Source organism: Bombina bombina, chromosome 7, assembly GCF_027579735.1.
Source record: "Bombina bombina isolate aBomBom1 chromosome 7, aBomBom1.pri, whole genome shotgun sequence".
NCBI classification, from domain to species: domain Eukaryota; kingdom Metazoa; phylum Chordata; class Amphibia; order Anura; family Bombinatoridae; genus Bombina; species Bombina bombina.
Genome location: NC_069505.1, coordinates 507,310,425 through 507,332,703, shown reverse-complemented (window position 1 = coordinate 507,332,703; position 22,279 = coordinate 507,310,425). Strand labels below are relative to the sequence as shown.

General features: G+C 39.3%; 1 protein-coding gene across 2 annotated transcripts in view; it reads right to left on the bottom strand.

Moving 5' to 3' along the window:
• PLEKHG2 (pleckstrin homology and RhoGEF domain containing G2) overlaps window positions 1-22,279 on the bottom strand; it is a 135,590-nt gene that overhangs the window by 49,487 nt on the left and 63,824 nt on the right. For both annotated transcript variants that reach the window (XM_053721721.1, XM_053721722.1), the window contains exon 4: window positions 18,294-18,394. In XM_053721721.1, coding sequence (XP_053577696.1) covers window positions 18,294-18,394 — 101 coding nt within the window. The remainder of the gene's footprint in view (window positions 1-18,293; window positions 18,395-22,279) is intronic.

Sequence of the window (22,279 nt, the reverse complement as noted above, 5' to 3'; positions counted from 1 at the left end):
ACACGAGGGCCCTCTGTTGAGTAGGTGTGCTACTGTTTCTAAAGCATACTATTAAAACTATTTTTAAATGGCATTATTAATGGGTTTTCTAGTTCATACTATTGATAAAAATGTAATACGTACTATTAATGGTTTTTAATGACTACTGTTAACTTGATTTTTTAAAGCATACTATTAATACGATTAGTAATGTGTACTATTAATACGATTTTCAAAGCATACTTTAAATACTATTATTAATTTATTATTAATACCATTTTTAATACGTACTTTAACTACCGTTTTTACTTTATCGATCACCATATTGTAATTTATGCATTGCTCATTCACATACATATATTGAGGGTACACCTCTAAGCAAGATGCACAGCTCTTGCCTTACTAGAATCCTGTGAAAGACCTTGTAGCACTGATGTGTCTTTCTTAGATAATCTTGACTATGTGGAGAGCGTTAGCGAATCAGGATCTTTGTGCTTCTTAGGGCTAGATTTATCAATGCTGAGGCATACAGGGGCGCGTATACGTGCGTATCGCCTGTGGCGGGGCGAAATTACCCGCAGGTAATTATCATTGCACACAAGCGCAATTTTGCGCTCGCGTGCAATCCCGCCCCCTGCCTGTGCACAGCCAATCACGCGCGGGCAGGAGCTGTCAATCTCCTCGGTCGGACTCGACCAAGGAGATTTCATTTTGCCACAATAGAGGTGGCGAAGATGTTAGGGAAGCAGCGGTCTGGTGACCGCTGCTTGATAAATCGCGGCGAGCAAGGGCTTGATAAATCTAGCCATAATCACACCATAATAATCAGCCAATCTTTTTGTCAACAGGGCTTGTGGATAAACTCATTACTACTCATTACAAAACTACTCCAGGTCCAGATGGAAAACACCCAAGGGTTTTATGGGAGCTTAGCACTGTTATAGCCAAACCTCCACTCTTAATTGTAAAAAGACTCATTATCCTCAGGCATAGTACCCCAGGACTGGTGTAAAGCTAATGTGGTGCTACTTTTTAAAAAGGAGAGCAGGGCTGATCCAGGAAGCTGTAGACCACTTAGTCTGACATGAATAGTGGGGGAGATACTCAAAGGGATTATAATGTATTATATTGATGAGTATATTAGTGTAAACAAGATTATGATTTCAAATCAGCATGGTTTTAATGAGAAATAGATCATGTCAAACTAATCTAATTAGATTCTACGAAGAAGTAAGTAAAAATATAGATAAAGGGGAATCAGTTGATGTGATATACTTAGATTTTGCAAAGGCGTTTGATACAGTGCCACATGAGAGATTAATGCACAAAAGTAAGGGTCTGGGAATAGCTGAAAATGTTAGTTCATGGATAAATAACTGGATAAAAGACAGGAAGCAACGAGTAGAAGTGAATGGATCACACTCAGATTGGACAAAGGTAATCAGTGGAGTCCCCCAGGGATCAGTACTGGGCCCTGTTCTTTTTTATATTTTTATAAATGACTTGGAGCAAGGATTTAACAGCAACATCTCTATTTTCGCAGATGATACAAAGTTGTGTAAGGTCATTAGGTCAGAGCAGGATGAACTTTTGTTACAAGGGGATCTACAAAAATTAGAAATATGGGCAGGTAAATGGAAAATGAGATTTAATACTGGAAAATGGAAGGTTCTTGGTTCTACATTTTGGCAGTAAAATGAAGCAGGCACTCTATTACTTAAATGGAATTAGACTTAGCTAAACAGAGGAGGAAAGAGATTTGTGAGTAGTAATAGATAACAAGCTAAAGATGGGCGCACGATGCAGGGCATCGGCTTCTAAGGCTAATAAGATACTTACATGTAGTAAAAGAGCCATTGATTCAAGGTAGGAAAGCATAACTCTGTCACTATATAAATCACCTTGAGTATGGAGTGCAAAAAAAAAAAAAAGTTCAGAGAAGGGCCACAAGGCTAATAAGCGGATTGGAGAATTTAAGCTATGAGGAGAGGTTAGCCAAACTGGGTCTGTTTTCTCTAGAAAAAATGCGCTTGAGAGGTGACAGGATTACTTTTTGTAAATATATTCAAGGCCCATATACAAATATGGCAGAAGCTCTGTTTATTCCAAGAAAATTGTTTGTGACAAGAGGTCACAATTTAGGGCTGGAGTAAAGGAGATTTAATCTCCTGCAACGGAAACATTTTTTCACTGTAAGAGCAATAAAATTGTGGAACTCATTACCTGAGGAGATAGTGAATGCCAATATCCTAGATACATTTAAAAATGGTTTAGATACATTTCTGACAAGAAACAGAATTCAGGGATTTGATTTTTTGTGTTAAATGGGTCACCTTTTACTGGGATTAATTAATTAAAGGGACAGTGAACACCAGAATTGTGTTGTTTCAAAAGATAGATAATCCCTTTATTACCCATTCCCCAGTTTTGCATAACCAACACAGTTATAATAATATACTTTTTACCTCTGTGATCACCTTGTATCTAAGCATCTGCAGACTGCCCCCTTATTTCAGTTCTTTTGACAGACTTGCATTTTAGCCAATCAGTGGTGCTCACTCCTCGGTAAATTCATGTGCATAAGTTCAATGTTATCTATATGAAACACATGAACTAACGCCCTCTAGTGGTGAAAAACTGTCAAAATGCTAGGTTTAGCTTTCAACTAAGAATACCAATAGAACAAAGCAAAATTGGTAAAAAAAAAAAAGTAAATTGGAAAGTTGTTTAAAATGACATGCCCTATTAAAATCATGAAAGTTTTTTTTGGACCTGACTGTCCCTTTAAGCGCACCAAGTACAGGATGATGAGCAGCGGACTGTTGTTAACTAACAGTCATCGATCTCGCTGCTCTTCGGCTTTTTTACAGCTTTCTTGCTATACTGTCACTAAGCACCCACACTATACTAAACTGTTTACCCCCTAAACCGCCGCTCCTGGAGCCCCCCGCAACTAAATAAAGTTATTAACCCCTAAACCGCCGCTCCCGGACCCGCCGCACCTACACAAAGTTATTAACCCCTAAACCGCCGCTCCCAGAGCCCACCGCCACCTACATTATACATAATAACCCCTATACTGCCGCCACCTACATAAAGTTATTAACCCCTATCCTGCCGCTCCCGGACCCCGCCGCAACTAAATAAAATGTTTAACCCCTAAACTGCCGCTCCCGGAGCCCACCACCACCTACATTACATTTATTAACCCCTAATCTGCCCCCCCTTCACCACCACCACCACTATATTAAATGAATTAACCCTTTAACCTAAGTCTAACCTTAACACCCCCTAACTTAAATATTATTTAAATAAATCTAAATAAATTTACTATTATTAACTGTAAAATAAATCCTAAGCAAGCTACAATATAACTAATAGTTACATTGTAGCTATTTCAGGGTTTATTTTTATTTTACTTTGTATTTATTTTAACTAGGTACAATAGTTATTAAATAGTTATTAACTATTTAATAGCTACCTAGCTAAAATAAATACAAAATTACCTGTAAAATAAATCCTAACCTAAGTTACAATTACATCTAACACTACACTACAATTAAATAAATTAAATTAATTAACTACCATCACCTACAATTCAATACAATTAAATAAAATTAACTAAAGTACAAAAAACCCCCCCACTAAATTACAAAAAAAATAAAAATAATTACAAGAATTTTAAACTAATTACACCTAATCTAACCCCCCTAATAAAATAAAAAAGCCCCCCAAAATAATAAAAATCCCTACCCTATACTAAATTACAAATATCCCTTAAAAGGACTTTTTGCATCTTCTATCTTCTTCCATCCGACGGGGAGCGGCTCCATCTTAAAGACATCCGACGCGGAGCATCCATCCAGACCGATGACTACCCGACGAATGACGGTTCCTTTAAATGACGTCATTCAAGATGGCGTTCCTTTGAATTCCGATTGGCTGATAGAATTCTATCAGCCAATCGGAATTAAGGTAGGAAAAATCCTATTGGCTGATGCAATCAGCCAATAGGATTGACCTCGCATTCTATTGGCTGTTCCAATCAGCCAATAGAATGCAAGGTCAATCCAATTGGCTGATTGCATCAGCCTATAGGATTTTTCCTACCTTAATTCCGATTGGCTGATAGAATTCTATCAGCCAATCGGAATTCAAGGGACGCCATCTTGGATGACATCATTTAAACGAAACGTCATTCGTCGGGTAGTCGTCGGTATGGATGCTCCGTGTCAGATGTCTTCAAGATGGAGCCGCTCCTCGTCGGATGGAAGAAGATAGAAGATGCCGCCTGGATGAAGACTTCTGCTCGTCTGGAGGACCTCTTCTGCCCGGATTCGATGAAGACTTTGGACCGTCTGGAGGACCTCTTCTGCCTGGTTGGGTGAAGATGGCTCAAGGTAGGATGATCTTCAGGGGGTTAGTGTAAGGTTTTTTTAAGGGGGGTTTGGGTGGGTTTTAGAGTAAGGTTGGGTGTGTGGGTGGTGGGTTTTAATGTTGGGGGGGTTGTATTTCTTTTTTTACAGGTAAAAGAGCTGATTACTTTGGGGCAATGCCCCACAAAAAGCCCCTTTAACCCCTTAATGACCACAGCACTTTTCCATTTTCTGTCCGTTTGGGACCAAGGCTATTTTTACATTTTTGAGATGTTTGTGTTTAGCTGTAATTTTCCTCTTACTCATTTACTGTACCCACACATATTATATACCGTTTTTCTCGCCATTAAATGGACTTTCTAAAGATACCATTATTTTCATCATATATTATAATTTACTATAAAAATAATTATAAAATATGAGGAAAAAATGGAAAAAAACACACTTTTTCTAACTTTGACCCCCAAAATCTGTTACACATCTACAACCACCAAAAAACACCCATGCTAAATAGTTTCTAAATTTTGTCCTGATTTTAGAAATACCCAATGTTTACATGTTTTTTGCTTTTTTTGTAAACTATAGGGCCATAAATTCAAGTAGCACTTTGCTATTTTCAAACCATTTCTTTTCAAAATTAGCGCTAGTTACATTAGAACACTGATATCTTTCAGGAATCTCTGAATATCCATTGACATGTATATATTTTTTTTTAGTAGACAACCCAAAGTATTGATCTAGGCCCATTTTGGTATATTTCATGCCACCATTTCACCGCCAAATGCAATCAAATACAAAAAATCGTTCACTTTTCACAAATTTTTTCACAAACTTTTGGTTTCTCACTGAAATTATTTACAAACAGCTTGTGCAATTATGGCATAAATGGTTGTAAATTCTTCTCTGGGATCCCCTTTGTTCAGAAATAGCAGACATATATGACTTTGGCGTTGCTTTTTGGTAATTAGAAGGCAGCTAAATGCCACTGCGCACCACACGTGTATTATGCCCAGCAGTGAAGGGGTTAATTAGGGAGCATGTAGGGAGCTTTTTGGGGTAGTTTTAGCTTTAGTGTAGTGTAGTAGACAACCCCAAGTATTGATCTAGGCCAATTTTGGTATATTTCATGCCACCATTTCACCGCCAAATGCGATCAAATTAAAAAAAAACGTTAAATTTGTCTCAATTTTAGGTTTCTCACTGAAATTATTTACAAACAGCTTGTGCAATTATGGCACAAATGGTTGTAAATGCTTCTCTGGGATCCCCTTTGTTCAGAAATAGCAGACATATATGGCTTTGGCATTGCTTTTTGGTAATTAGAAGGCCTCTAAATGCTGCTGCGCATCACACGTGTATTATGGCTAGCAGTGAAGGGGTTAATTATGTAGCTTGTAGGGAGCTTGCAGGGTTAATTTTATCTTTAGTGTAGAGCTCAGCCTCCCACCTGAAACATCAGACCCCCTGATCCCTCCCAAACAGCTCTCTTCCCTCCCCCACCCCACAATTGTCCCCGCCATCTTAAGTACTGGCAGAAACTCTGCCAGTACTAAAATAAAAGGTATTTGGCCCTTTTTTTAAAAAAAAAAAAAAGAAGCATATTTACATATGCTAATGTGTAGGATCCCCCCTTAGACCCCAACCTCACTGATCCCCCACCAAACAGCTCTCTAACCCTTCCCCTCTGCCTTAATGGGCGCCATCTTGGGTACTGGCAGCTGTCTGCCAGTACCCAGTTTTGTACAAAATGTGGCTTTTTTTAAAAAAAAATCCCTTTTCTGTAGTGTAGCTTTCCCCCCCACCAAGACCAACCCCCAACCCCTTCCAGATCCCTTAGATTAAATTTATAATGATGAAAATGTATTTTTTTTTTTTTTACTTTGAACTTTTTTTTTCTGTAGTGTAGCGGTTCCCACCCGCTCCCGCCCGTGCACGTGCCCGCCCCCCCCCCCCGTGCACGCGCACGCTCCCGCGCGCGCCCCCGTAGGTCCCGCCCCCAATCCCGCCCCCCTCCACTCCACACACAGCATCGATGGCCGCCCACCCGCCTCCCACGTAAGCTCCCACCCGCCAACGATACCGGCCACCGATGTCCGGTGCAGAGAGGGCCATGGAGTGGCTCTCTCTGCATCGGATGGCCAAGGGGGGTTATTGCAGGATGCCTCCATATCGAGGCATCACTGCAATAACCGGAAAGCAGCTGGAAGCGAGCAGGATCGCTTCCAGCTGCTTTCCAGACCAAGGACGTACGCCACACGTCCTCGGTCATTAACTGTATTTTTTTTGAGGACGTGTGGCGTACGTCCTTGGTCGTTAAGGGGTTAAGGGCTATTTGTAATTTAGTATAGGGTAGGAATTTTTTATTATTTTGAGGGTCTTTTTTATTTTATTAGGGGGCTTAGATTAGGTGTGATTAGCTTAAAATTCTTGTAATTATTTTTTTATTTTCTGTAATTTAGTGGGGGGGGGTTTGTACTTTAGTTAAATTTATTTAATTGTATTTAATTGTAGGTAATTTAGTTAATTAATTTAATTTATTTAATTGTAGTGTAGTGTTAGGTGTAATTGTAACTTAGGTTAGGATTTATTTTACAGGTAATTTTGTATTTATTTTAGCTAGGTAGTTAGTAAATAGTTAATAACTATTTAGTAACTATTGTACCTAGTTAAAATAAGTAAAAACTTGCTTGTAAAATAAAAATAAATCCTAAAATAGCTACAATGTAATTATTAATTATATTGTAGCTATCTTAGGGTTTATTTTACAGGTAAGTATTTAGTTTTAAATAGGAATAATTTTATTATAGGAATATTTATTTAGATTAATTAAAATAATATTTAAGTTAGGGGGGGTGTTAGGGTTAGACTTAGGTTTAGGGGTTAATAAAATTAATATAGTGGCGCCGGTGTAGGGGGGGGGCAGATTAGGGGTTAATAAATATAATGTAGGTGGCGGTGGGCTCCGGGAGCGGTGGTTTAAAGGTTAAACACTTTATTTAGTTGCGGCGGGGTCCAGGAGCGGCGGTTTAGGGGTTAAACACTTTATTTAGTTGCGGCAGGATCCGGGAGTGGTGGTTTAGGGGTTAATAAGTATAATGTAGGTGGCGGCGGTGTGAGGGCGGCAGATTAGGGGTTAATAAGTATAATGTAGATGGCGGCGGTGTAGGGGGGGCAGATTAGGGGTTTTTAGACTCGGGGTACATGTTAGGCATACTTTAAATACTATTATTAATTTATTATTAATACCATTTTTAATACGTACTTTAACTACCGTTTTTACTTTATCGATCACCATATTGTAATTTATGCATTGCTCATTCACATACATATATTGAGGGTACACCTCTAAGCAAGATGCACAGCTCTTGCCTTACTAGAATCCTGTGAAAGACCTTGTAGCACTGATGTGTCTTTCTTAGATAATCTTGACTATGTGGAGAGCGTTAGCGAATCAGGATCTTTGTGCTTCTTAGGGCTAGATTTATCAATGCTGAGGCATACAGGGGCGCGTATACGCGCCCCTGTACGCCTCAGCTCGCCTGTGGCGGGGCGAAATTACCCGCAGGTAATTATCATTGCACACAAGCGCAATTTTGCGCTCGCGTGCAATCCCGCCCCCTGCCTGTGCACAGCCAATCACGCGCGGGCAGGAGCTGTCAATCTCCTCGGTCGGACTCGACCAAGGAGATTTCATTTTGCCACAATAGAGGTGGCGAAGATGTTAGGGAAGCAGCGGTCTGGTGACCGCTGCTTGATAAATCGCGGCGAGCAAGGGCTTGATAAATCTAGCCATAATCACACCATAATAATCAGCCAATCTTTTTGTCAACAGGGCTTGTGGATAAACTCATTACTACTCATTACAAAACTACTCCAGGTCCAGATGGAAAACACCCAAGGGTTTTATGGGAGCTTAGCACTGTTATAGCCAAACCTCCACTCTTAATTGTAAAAAGACTCATTATCCTCAGGCATAGTACCCCAGGACTGGTGTAAAGCTAATGTGGTGCTACTTTTTAAAAAGGAGAGCAGGGCTGATCCAGGAAGCTGTAGACCACTTAGTCTGACATGAATAGTGGGGGAGATACTCAAAGGGATTATAATGTATTATATTGATGAGTATATTAGTGTAAACAAGATTATGATTTCAAATCAGCATGGTTTTAATGAGAAATAGATCATGTCAAACTAATCTAATTAGATTCTACGAAGAAGTAAGTAAAAATATAGATAAAGGGGAATCAGTTGATGTGATATACTTAGATTTTGCAAAGGCGTTTGATACAGTGCCACATGAGAGATTAATGCACAAAAGTAAGGGTCTGGGAATAGCTGAAAATGTTAGTTCATGGATAAATAACTGGATAAAAGACAGGAAGCAACGAGTAGAAGTGAATGGATCACACTCAGATTGGACAAAGGTAATCAGTGGAGTCCCCCAGGGATCAGTACTGGGCCCTGTTCTTTTTTATATTTTTATAAATGACTTGGAGCAAGGATTTAACAGCAACATCTCTATTTTCGCAGATGATACAAAGTTGTGTAAGGTCATTAGGTCAGAGCAGGATGAACTTTTGTTACAAGGGGATCTACAAAAATTAGAAATATGGGCAGGTAAATGGAAAATGAGATTTAATACTGGAAAATGGAAGGTTCTTGGTTCTACATTTTGGCAGTAAAATGAAGCAGGCACTCTATTACTTAAATGGAATTAGACTTAGCTAAACAGAGGAGGAAAGAGATTTGTGAGTAGTAATAGATAACAAGCTAAAGATGGGCGCACGATGCAGGGCATCGGCTTCTAAGGCTAATAAGATACTTACATGTAGTAAAAGAGCCATTGATTCAAGGTAGGAAAGCATAACTCTGTCACTATATAAATCACCTTGAGTATGGAGTGCAAAAAAAAAAAAAAGTTCAGAGAAGGGCCACAAGGCTAATAAGCGGATTGGAGAATTTAAGCTATGAGGAGAGGTTAGCCAAACTGGGTCTGTTTTCTCTAGAAAAAATGCGCTTGAGAGGTGACAGGATTACTTTTTGTAAATATATTCAAGGCCCATATACAAATATGGCAGAAGCTCTGTTTATTCCAAGAAAATTGTTTGTGACAAGAGGTCACAATTTAGGGCTGGAGTAAAGGAGATTTAATCTCCTGCAACGGAAACATTTTTTCACTGTAAGAGCAATAAAATTGTGGAACTCATTACCTGAGGAGATAGTGAATGCCAATATCCTAGATACATTTAAAAATGGTTTAGATACATTTCTGACAAGAAACAGAATTCAGGGATTTGATTGTTTGTGTTAAATGGGTCACCTTTTACTGGGATTAATTAATTAAAGGGACAGTGAACACCAGAATTGTGTTGTTTCAAAAGATAGATAATCCCTTTATTACCCATTCCCCAGTTTTGCATAACCAACACAGTTATAATAATATACTTTTTACCTCTGTGATCACCTTGTATCTAAGCATCTGCAGACTGCCCCCTTATTTCAGTTCTTTTGACAGACTTGCATTTTAGCCAATCAGTGGTGCTCACTCCTCGGTAAATTCATGTGCATAAGTTCAATGTTATCTATATGAAACACATGAACTAACGCCCTCTAGTGGTGAAAAACTGTCAAAATGCTAGGTTTAGCTTTCAACTAAGAATACCAATAGAACAAAGCAAAATTGGTAAAAAAAAAAAAAGTAAATTGGAAAGTTGTTTAAAATGACATGCCCTATTAAAATCATGAAAGTTTTTTTTGGACCTGACTGTCCCTTTAAGCGCACCAAGTACAGGATGATGAGCAGCGGACTGTTGTTAACTAACAGTCATCGATCTCGCTGCTCTTCGGCTTTTTTACAGCTTTCTTGCTATACTGTCACTAAGCACCCACACTATACTAAACTGTTTACCCCCTAAACCGCCGCTCCTGGAGCCCCCCGCAACTAAATAAAGTTATTAACCCCTAAACCGCCGCTCCCGGACCCGCCGCACCTACACAAAGTTATTAACCCCTAAACCGCCGCTCCCAGAGCCCACCGCCACCTACATTATACATAATAACCCCTATACTGCCGCCACCTACATAAAGTTATTAACCCCTATCCTGCCGCTCCCGGACCCCGCCGCAACTAAATAAAATGTTTAACCCCTAAACTGCCGCTCCCGGAGCCCACCACCACCTACATTACATTTATTAACCCCTAATCTGCCCCCCCTTCACCACCACCACCACTATATTAAATGAATTAACCCTTTAACCTAAGTCTAACCTTAACACCCCCTAACTTAAATATTATTTAAATAAATCTAAATAAATTTACTATTATTAACTGTAAAATAAATCCTAAGCAAGCTACAATATAACTAATAGTTACATTGTAGCTATTTCAGGGTTTATTTTTATTTTACTTTGTATTTATTTTAACTAGGTACAATAGTTATTAAATAGTTATTAACTATTTAATAGCTACCTAGCTAAAATAAATACAAAATTACCTGTAAAATAAATCCTAACCTAAGTTACAATTACATCTAACACTACACTACAATTAAATAAATTAAATTAATTAACTACCATCACCTACAATTCAATACAATTAAATAAAATTAACTAAAGTACAAAAAAAACCCCCACTAAATTACAAAAAAAATAAAAATAATTACAAGAATTTTAAACTAATTACACCTAATCTAACCCCCCTAATAAAATAAAAAAGCCCCCCAAAATAATAAAAATCCCTACCCTATACTAAATTACAAATATCCCTTAAAAGGACTTTTTGCATCTTCTATCTTCTTCCATCCGACGGGGAGCGGCTCCATCTTAAAGACATCCGACGCGGAGCATCCATCCAGACCGATGACGGTTCCTTTAAATGACGTCATTCAAGATGGCGTTCCTTTGAATTCCGATTGGCTGATAGAATTCTATCAGCCAATCGGAATTAAGGTCGGAAAAATCCTATTGGCTGATGCAATCAGCCAATAGGATTGACCTCGCATTCTATTGGCTGTTCCAATCAGCCAATAGAATGCAAGGTCAATCCAATTGGCTGATTGCATCAGCCTATAGGATTTTTCCTACCTTAATTCCGATTGGCTGATAGAATTCTATCAGCCAATCGGAATTCAAGGGACGCCATCTTGGATGACATCATTTAAATGAAACGTCATTCGTCGGGTAGTCGTCGGTATGGATGCTCCGTGTCAGATGTCTTCAAGATGGAGCCGCTCCTCGTCGGATGGAAGAAGATAGAAGATGCCGCCTGGATGAAGACTTCTGCTCGTCTGGAGGACCTCTTCTGCCCGGATTCGATGAAGACTTTGGACCGTCTGGAGGACCTCTTCTGCCTGGTTGGGTGAAGATGGCTCAAGGTAGGATGATCTTCAGGGGGTTAGTGTAAGGTTTTTTTAAGGGGGGTTTGGGTGGGTTTTAGAGTAAGGTTGGGTGTGTGGGTGGTGGGTTTTAATGTTGGGGGGGTTGTATTTCTTTTTTTACAGGTAAAAGAGCTGATTACTTTGGGGCAATGCCCCACAAAAAGCCCCTTTAACCCCTTAATGACCACAGCACTTTTCCATTTTCTGTCCGTTTGGGACCAAGGCTATTTTTACATTTTTGAGATGTTTGTGTTTAGCTGTAATTTTCCTCTTACTCATTTACTGTACCCACACATATTATATACCGTTTTTCTCGCCATTAAATGGACTTTCTAAAGATACCATTATTTTCATCATATATTATAATTTACTATAAAAATAATTATAAAATATGAGGAAAAAATGGAAAAAAACACACTTTTTCTAACTTTGACCCCCAAAATCTGTTACACATCTACAACCACCAAAAAACACCCATGCTAAATAGTTTCTAAATTTTGTCCTGATTTTAGAAATACCCAATGTTTACATGTTTTTTGCTTTTTTTGTAAACTATAGGGCCATAAATTCAAGTAGCACTTTGCTATTTTCAAACCATTTCTTTTCAAAATTAGCGCTAGTTACATTAGAACACTGATATCTTTCAGGAATCTCTGAATATCCATTGACATGTATATATTTTTTTTTAGTAGACAACCCAAAGTATTGATCTAGGCCCATTTTGGTATATTTCATGCCACCATTTCACCGCCAAATGCAATCAAATACAAAAAATCGTTCACTTTTCACAAATTTTTTCACAAACTTTTGGTTTCTCACTGAAATTATTTACAAACAGCTTGTGCAATTATGGCATAAATGGTTGTAAATTCTTCTCTGGGATCCCCTTTGTTCAGAAATAGCAGACATATATGACTTTGGCGTTGCTTTTTGGTAATTAGAAGGCAGCTAAATGCCACTGCGCACCACACGTGTATTATGCCCAGCAGTGAAGGGGTTAATTAGGGAGCATGTAGGGAGCTTTTTGGGGTAGTTTTAGCTTTAGTGTAGTGTAGTAGACAACCCCAAGTATTGATCTAGGCCAATTTTGGTATATTTCATGCCACCATTTCACCGCCAAATGCGATCAAATTAAAAAAAAAACGTTAAATTTGTCTCAATTTTAGGTTTCTCACTGAAATTATTTACAAACAGCTTGTGCAATTATGGCACAAATGGTTGTAAATGCTTCTCTGGGATCCCCTTTGTTCAGAAATAGCAGACATATATGGCTTTGGCATTGCTTTTTGGTAATTAGAAGGCCTCTAAATGCTGCTGCGCATCACACGTGTATTATGGCTAGCAGTGAAGGGGTTAATTATGTAGCTTGTAGGGAGCTTGCAGGGTTAATTTTATCTTTAGTGTAGAGCTCAGCCTCCCACCTGAAACATCAGACCCCCTGATCCCTCCCAAACAGCTCTCTTCCCTCCCCCACCCCACAATTGTCCCCGCCATCTTAAGTACTGGCAGAGTTTCTGCCAGTACTAAAATAAAAGGTATTTGGCCCTTTTTTTAAAAAAAAAAAAAAGAAGCATATTTACATATGCTAATGTGTAGGATCCCCCCTTAGACCCCAACCTCACTGATCCCCCACCAAACCGCGCGCGAACCCTTCCCCTCTGCCTTAATGGGCGCCATCTTGGGTACTGGCAGCTGTCTGCCAGTACCCAGTTTTGTACAAAATGTGGCTTTTTTTAAAAAAAAATCCCTTTTCTGTAGTGTAGCTTTCCCCCCCACCAAGACCAACCCCCAACCCCTTCCAGATCCCTTAGATTAAATTTATAATGATGAAAATGTATTTTTTTTTTTTTTACTTTGAACTTTTTTTTTCTGTAGTGTAGCGGTTCCCACCCGCTCCCGCCCGTGCACGTGCCCGCCCCCCCCCCGTGCACGCGCACGCTCCCGCGCGCGCCCCCGTAGGTCCCGCCCCCAATCCCGCCCCCCTCCACTCCACACACAGCATCGATGGCCGCCCACCCGCCTCCCACGTAAGCTCCCACCCGCCAACGATACCGGCCACCGATGTCCGGTGCAGAGAGGGCCATGGAGTGGCTCTCTCTGCATCGGATGGCCAAGGGGGGTTATTGCAGGATGCCTCCATATCGAGGCATCACTGCAATAACCGGAAAGCAGCTGGAAGCGAGCAGGATCGCTTCCAGCTGCTTTCCAGACCAAGGACGTACGCCACACGTCCTCGGTCATTAACTGTATTTTTTTTGAGGACGTGTGGCGTACGTCCTTGGTCGTTAAGGGGTTAAGGGCTATTTGTAATTTAGTATAGGGTAGGAATTTTTTATTATTTTGAGGGTCTTTTTTATTTTATTAGGGGGCTTAGATTAGGTGTGATTAGCTTAAAATTCTTGTAATTATTTTTTTATTTTCTGTAATTTAGTGGGGGGGGGGTTTGTACTTTAGTTAAATTTATTTAATTGTATTTAATTGTAGGTAATTTAGTTAATTAATTTAATTTATTTAATTGTAGTGTAGTGTTAGGTGTAATTGTAACTTAGGTTAGGATTTATTTTACAGGTAATTTTGTATTTATTTTAGCTAGGTAGTTAGTAAATAGTTAATAACTATTTAGTAACTATTGTACCTAGTTAAAATAAGTAAAAACTTGCTTGTAAAATAAAAATAAATCCTAAAATAGCTACAATGTAATTATTAATTATATTGTAGCTATCTTAGGGTTTATTTTACAGGTAAGTATTTAGTTTTAAATAGGAATAATTTTATTATAGGAATATTTATTTAGATTAATTAAAATAATATTTAAGTTAGGGGGGGTGTTAGGGTTAGACTTAGGTTTAGGGGTTAATAAAATTAATATAGTGGCGCCGGTGTAGGGGGGGGGCAGATTAGGGGTTAATAAATATAATGTAGGTGGCGGTGGGCTCCGGGAGCGGTGGTTTAAAGGTTAAACACTTTATTTAGTTGCGGCGGGGTCCAGGAGCGGCGGTTTAGGGGTTAAACACTTTATTTAGTTGCGGCAGGATCCGGGAGTGGTGGTTTAGGGGTTAATAAGTATAATGTAGGTGGCGGCGGTGTGAGGGCGGCAGATTAGGGGTTAATAAGTATAATGTAGATGGCGGCGGTGTAGGGGGGGCAGATTAGGGTTTTTTAGACTCGGGGTACATGTTAGGGTGTTAGGTGTAGACATTTCCCATAGGAATCAATTGGATATCGGGCAGCAGCGAACATGAGCTTTCGCTGCTGTTAGACTCCCGTTGATTCCTATGGCATCCGCAGCTTCCAGGGTGGCGGATTGAAAACCAGGTACGCTGGGCCGGAAAAGTGGCGAGTGTACCTACTAGTTCTTTGATAACTAGCATAAGTAGTCAGATTGTGCCGAAATTTGCGTTCTGAACATCTGGAGTGACGTAAGCATCGATCTGTGTCGGACTGAGTCTGGCGGATCGTATGTTACGTCACTAAACTCTACTTTTGCCAGTCTCTAGCCTTTGATAACTAAGGCGAATCAGCCTCGCCACAAATACGCTGCGGAATTCCAGCGTATTTGCGGTTGACAGCTTGATAAATAGAGGCCTCAGTATCACTCTATAATAATACTCCCTGCTCATTCTATATCTAGTGCTTGTGTAGATACTCAGTATAACTCAATAATAATACTCCCTGCTCATTCTATGTCTAGTGCTTGTGTAGATACTCAGTATCACTCAATAATAATACTCCCTGCTCATTCTATATCTAGTGCTTGTGTAGATACTCAGTATAACTCAATAATAATACTCCCTGCTCATTCTATGTCTAGTGCTTGTGTAGATACTCAGTATCACTCAATAATAATACTCCCTGCTCATTCTATGTCTAGTGCTTGTGTAGATACTCAGTATCACTCAATAATAATACTCCCTGCTCATTCTATGTCTAGTGCTTGTGTAGATACTCAGTATCACTCAATAATAATACTCCCTGCTCATTCTATGTCTAGTGCTTGTGTAGATACTCAGTATCACTATATAATAATACTCCCTACTCATTCTATGTCTAGTGCTTGTGTAGATACTCAGTATCACTCTATAATAATGCTCCCTGCTCATTCTATGTCTAGTGCTTGTGTAGATACTCTGTATCACTCTATAATAATACTCCCTACTCATTCTATGTCTAGTGCTTGTGTAGATACTCAGTATCACTCAATAATAATACTCCCTGCTCATTCTATGTCTAGTGCTTGTGTAGATACTCAGGATCACTCAATAATACTACTCCCTGCTCATTCTATGTCTAGTGCTTGTGTAGATACTCAGTATCACTCAATAATAATACTCCCTGCTCATTCAATGTCTAGTGCTTGTGTAGATACTCAGTATCAATCAATAATACTACTCCCTGCTCATTCTATGTCTAGTGCTTGTGTAGATACTCAATATCACTCAATAATAATACTCCCTATTCATTCTATGTCTAGTGCTTGTGTAGATACTCAGTATCACTCAATAATACTACTCCCTGCTCATTCTATGTCTAGTGCTTGTGTAGATACTCAGTATCACTCAATAATAATACTCCCTATTCATTCTATCTCTAGTGCTTGTGTAGATACTCAGTATCGCTCTATAATAATACTCCCTACTCATTCTATGTCTAGTGCTTGTGTAGATACTCAGTATCACTCAATAATAATACTCTGCTCATTCTATGTCTAGTGCTTGTGTAGATACTCAGTATCACTCTATAATAATGCTCCCTGTTCATTCTATGTCTATTGCTTGTGTAGATACTCAGTATCACTCAATAATAATACTCCCTGCTCATTCTATGACTAGTGCTTGTGTAGATACACAGTATCACTATATAATAATACTCCCTACTCATTCTATGTCTAGTGCTTGTGTAGATACTCAGTATCACTCAATAATAATACTCCCTGCTCATTCTATGTCTAGTGCTTGTGTAGATACTCAGTATCACTCAATAATAATACTCCCTGCTCATTCTATGTCTAGTGCTTGTGTAGATACTCAGTATCACTCAATAATAATACTCCCTGCTCATTCTATGTCTAGTGCTTGTGTAGATACTCAGTATCACTATATAATAATACTCCCTACTCATTCTATGTCTAGTGCTTGTGCAGATACTCAGTATCACTCAATAATAATACTCTGCTCATTCTATGTCTAGTGCTTGTGTAGATACTCAGTATCACTCTATAATAATGCTCCCTGTTCATTCTATGTCTATTGCTTGTGTAGATACTCAGTATCACTCAATAATAATACTCCCTGCTCATTCTATGACTAGTGCTTGTGTAGATACACAGTATCACTATATAATAATACTCCCTACTCATTCTATGTCTAGTGCTTGTGTAGATACTCAGTATCACTCAATAATAATACTCCCTGCTCATTCTATGTCTAGTTCTTGTGTAGATACTCAGTATCACTCAATAATAATACTCCCTGCTCATTCTATGTCTAGTGCTTGTGTAGATACTCAGTATCACTCTATAATAATGCTCCCTGTTCATTCTATGTCTAGTTCTTGTGTAGATACTCAGTATCACTCAATAATAATACTCCCTGCTCATTCTATGTCTAGTGCTTGTGTAGATACTCAGTATCACTCTATAATAATACTCCCTACTCATTCTATGTCTAGTGCTTGTGCAGATACTCAATATTACTCTATAATAATGCTCCCTGCTCATTCTATGTCTAGTGCTTGTGTAGATACTCAGTATAATTATATATTAATACTCCCTACTCATTCTATGTCTAGTGTGGTGTGGATACTCAGTATCACTCTATATTAACGCTCCCCTACTCATTTCACTATTACTCTGTAACAATGCAACCCCCCATGCATAGCTTGTACATGAGGCATTAATACTCTATATATTCACACACTATACATTTTTGCAATGTTGTAAGTTTACAGCCTATTAATGTACATACTTGGCACCACTATATATTATTCCTGGAGGGCAGATACTCAGTATCACTACATGTTCTCATGGGGACCATATCATGTGTTTTAAAGGTATATCCCTGAACATTATTATCCTGTCTGCTCTTTCCCTACTTCCGGAATCTAATAACTTGCATATGGAGTTTACATCTTGGCTCTCCGTGCAGGAAATGCCAGGTCTCATAGCCGCCTCCATAAAGCAGTACTCCCCCCTTTCACTCTCCATGTATACAACATGCCTCCTTCTTCTCCTCCTTCCCCAGCACTCGGCTGCCTCACTCACTCCGTGGACACACACAGATAGCAAAACACCAAGGAGAAGGCAGCAGGGACCAGAATCAGCGCTTTATGTGGTGCTGTGGGAACCTCTGCTTGTAAAGCTGATAAAACTGATTCCAGATGTGCTCAAACAGCCAGAGACATCCTGAGTTATTTATAAACCCCCCAGCCCCCTAAGTAATCTGTATGTGAAACCAGAGCCGAAGAGAGGGGGGTCTGCCTTGACAAGAACACGCCCAGGACCCTCAGAGGTCACACATCCCAGTCTTGTGTGCAACTTCTAGAGAAATGTAAAGAAGCCCAAACTCACCTGTTAAACTCATAGATATCCTCCACATTGCAGAATAGAGTGCTGACTTGCTCTGGCTTCAAGGGAAGGTGCCCACAGTCAATAATACAGCCAAGATAATCCTGACAAAAAGAGGAAACAGGTTATCAGTTCACAGATACAATGTTATAATACAGCCGAGATACAATGCATGGTGTGATACAGTGTATAATACAGCCCAGATATCAGGGCACAGATACAGTATGACATGGTGTGATACAGTGTATAATACAGCCCAGATATCAGGGCACAGATACAGTATGACATGGTGTGATACAGTGTATAATACAGCACAGATATCAGGGCACTTATACAGTATGACATTGTGTGATACAGTGTATAATACAGCACAGATATCAGGGCACAGATACAGTATGACATGGTGTGATACAGTGTATAATACAGCACAGATATCAGGGCACTTATACAGTATGACATGGTGTGATACAGTGTATAATACAGCCCAGATATCAGGGCACTTATACAGTATGACATGGTGTGATACAGTGTATAATACAGCACAGATATCAGGGCACTTATACAGTATGACATGGTGTGATACAGTGTATAATACAGCCCAGATATCAGGGCACTTATACAGTATGACATGGTGTGATACAGTGTATAATACAGCACAGATATCAGGGCACTTATACAGTATGACATGGTGTGATACAGTGTATAATACAGCCCAGATATCAGGGCACAGATACAGTATGACATGGTGTGATACAGTGTATAATACAGCTCAGATATCAGGGCACAGATACAGTATGACATGGTGTGATACAGTGTATAATACAGCCCAGATATCAGGGCACTTATACAGTATGACATGGTGTGATACAGTGTATAATACAGCACAGATATCAGGGCACAGATACAGTATGACATGGTGTGATACAGTGTATAATACAGCACAGATATCAGGGCACAGATACAGTATGACATGGTGTGATACAGTGTATAATACAGCCCAGATATCAGGGCACTTATACAGTATGACATGGTGTGATACAGTGTATAATACAGCACATATATCAGGGCACAGATACAGTATGACATGGTGTGATACAGTGTATAATACAGCACATATATCAGGGCACAGATACAGTATGACATGGTGTGATACAGTGTATAATACAGCACATATATCAGGGCACAGATACAGTATGACATGGTGTGATACAGTGTATAATACAGCACATATATCAGGGCACAGATACAGTATGACATGGTGTGATACAGTGTATAATACAGCTCAGATATCAGGGCACTTATACAGTATGACATGGTGTGATACAGTGTATAATACAGCCCAGATATCAGGGCACAGATACAGTATGACATGGTGTGATACAGTGTATAATACAGCTCAGATATCAGGGCACAGATACAGTATGACATGGTGTGATACAGTGTATAATACAGCCCAGATATCAGGGCACTTATACAGTATGACATGGTGTGATATAGTGTATAATACAGCTCAGATATCAGGGCACAGATACAGTATGACATGGTGTGATACAGTGTATAATACAGCACAGATATCAGGGCACTTATACAGTATGACATGATGTGATACAGTGTATAATACAGCACAGATATCAGGGCACTTATACAGTATGACATGGTGTGATACAGTGTATAATACAGCCCAGATATCAGGGCACAGATACAGTATGACATGATGTGATATAGTGTATAATACAGCACAGATATCAGGGCACTTATACAGTATGACATGGTGTGATACAGTGTATAATACAGCCCAGATATCAGGGCACAGATACAGTATGACATGGTGTGATACAGTGTATAATACAGCTCAGATATCAGGGCACAGATACAGTATGACATGGTGTGATACAGTGTATAATACAGCACAGATATCAGGGCACTTATACAGTATGACATGATGTGATACAGTGTATAATACAGCTCAGATATCAGTGCACATATACAGTATGACATGGTGTGATTCAGTGTATATTACAGCACAGATATCAGGGCACTTATACAGTCTGACATGGTGTGATACAGTGTATAATACAGCCCAGATATCAGGGCACATATACAGTATGACATGGTGTGATACAGTGTATGATACAGCACAGATATCAGGGCACTTATACAGTATGACATGGTGTGATACAGTGTATAATACAGCACAGATATCAGGGCAAAGATACAGTATGACATTGTGTGATACAGTGTATAATAAAGCACAGATATCAGGGCACTTATACAGTCTGACATGGTGTGATACAGTGTATAATACAGCCCAGATATCAGGGCACATATACAGTATGACATGATGTGATACAGTGTATAATACAGCCCAGATATCAGGGCACAGATACAGTATAACATGGTGTGATACAGTGTATAATACAGCCGAGATATCAGGGCACAGATACAGTATGACATGGTGTGATTCAGTGTATAATACAGCACAGATATCAGGGCACTTATACAGTATGACATGATGTGATACAGTGTATAATGCAGCACAGATATCAGGGCACAGATACAGTATGACATGGTGTGATACAGTGTATAATACAGCACAGATATCAGGGCACAGATACAGTATGACATGATGTGATACAGTGTATAATACAGCACAGATATCAGGGCACATATACAGTATGACATGATGTGATACAGTGTATAATGCAGCACAGATATCAGGACACAGATACAGTATGACATGGTGTGATACAGTGTATAATACAGCACAGATATCAGGGCACAGATACAGTATGACATGATGTGATACAGTGTATAATACAGCACAGATATCAGGGCACATATACAGTATGACATGATGTGATACAGTGTATAATGCAGCACAGATATCAGGACACAGATACAGTATGACATGGTGTGATACAGTGTATAATACAGCACAGATATCAGGGCACAGATACAGTATGACATGGTGTGATACAGTGTATAATACAGCACAGATATCAGGGCACAGATACAGTATGACATGGTGTGATACAGTGTATAATACAGCACAGATATCAGGGCACTTATACAGTATGACATGGTGTGATACAGTGTATAATACAGCACAGATATCAGGGCACATATACAGTATGACATGATGTGATACAGTGTATAATGCAGCACAGATATCAGGGCACAGATACAGTATGATATGGTGTGATACAGTGTATAATACAGCACATATATCAGGGCACAGATACAGTATGACATGGTGTGATACAGTGTATAATACAGCACAGATATCAGGGCACAGATACAGTATGACATGGTGTGATACAGTGTACAATACAGCCGAGATATCAGGGCACAGATACAGTATGACATGGTGTGATACAGTGTATAATACAGCACAGATATCAGGGCACTTATACAGTATGACATGGTGTGATACAGTGTACAATACAGCCGAGATATCAGGGCACAGATACAATGCTACATGATGTGATACAGGGTGTATTACAGCACATATGTCAGGGCAGGGATACAGTGAGACATGATATAATACAGAGTATAATACATCCCAGATATCAGGGTACAGATAAAGTATGATGGTGTGATACAGTGTATAATAAACCCGAGATATCAGGGCACATATACAGTATGACATTGTGTGATTCAGTGTATAATACAGCACAGATATCAGGGCACAGATACAGTATGACATTGTGTGATACAGTGTATAATACAGCACAGATATCAGGGCACTTATACAGTATGACATGGTGTGATACAGTGTATAATACAGCACAGATATCAGGGCACAAATACAGTATGACATGGTGTGATACAGTGTATAATACAGCACAGATATCAGGGCACTTATACAGTCTGACATGGTGTGATACAGTGTATAATACAGCACAGATATCAGGGCACATATACAGTATGACATGGTGTGATACAGTGTATAATACAGCACAGATATCAGGGCACATATACAGTATGAC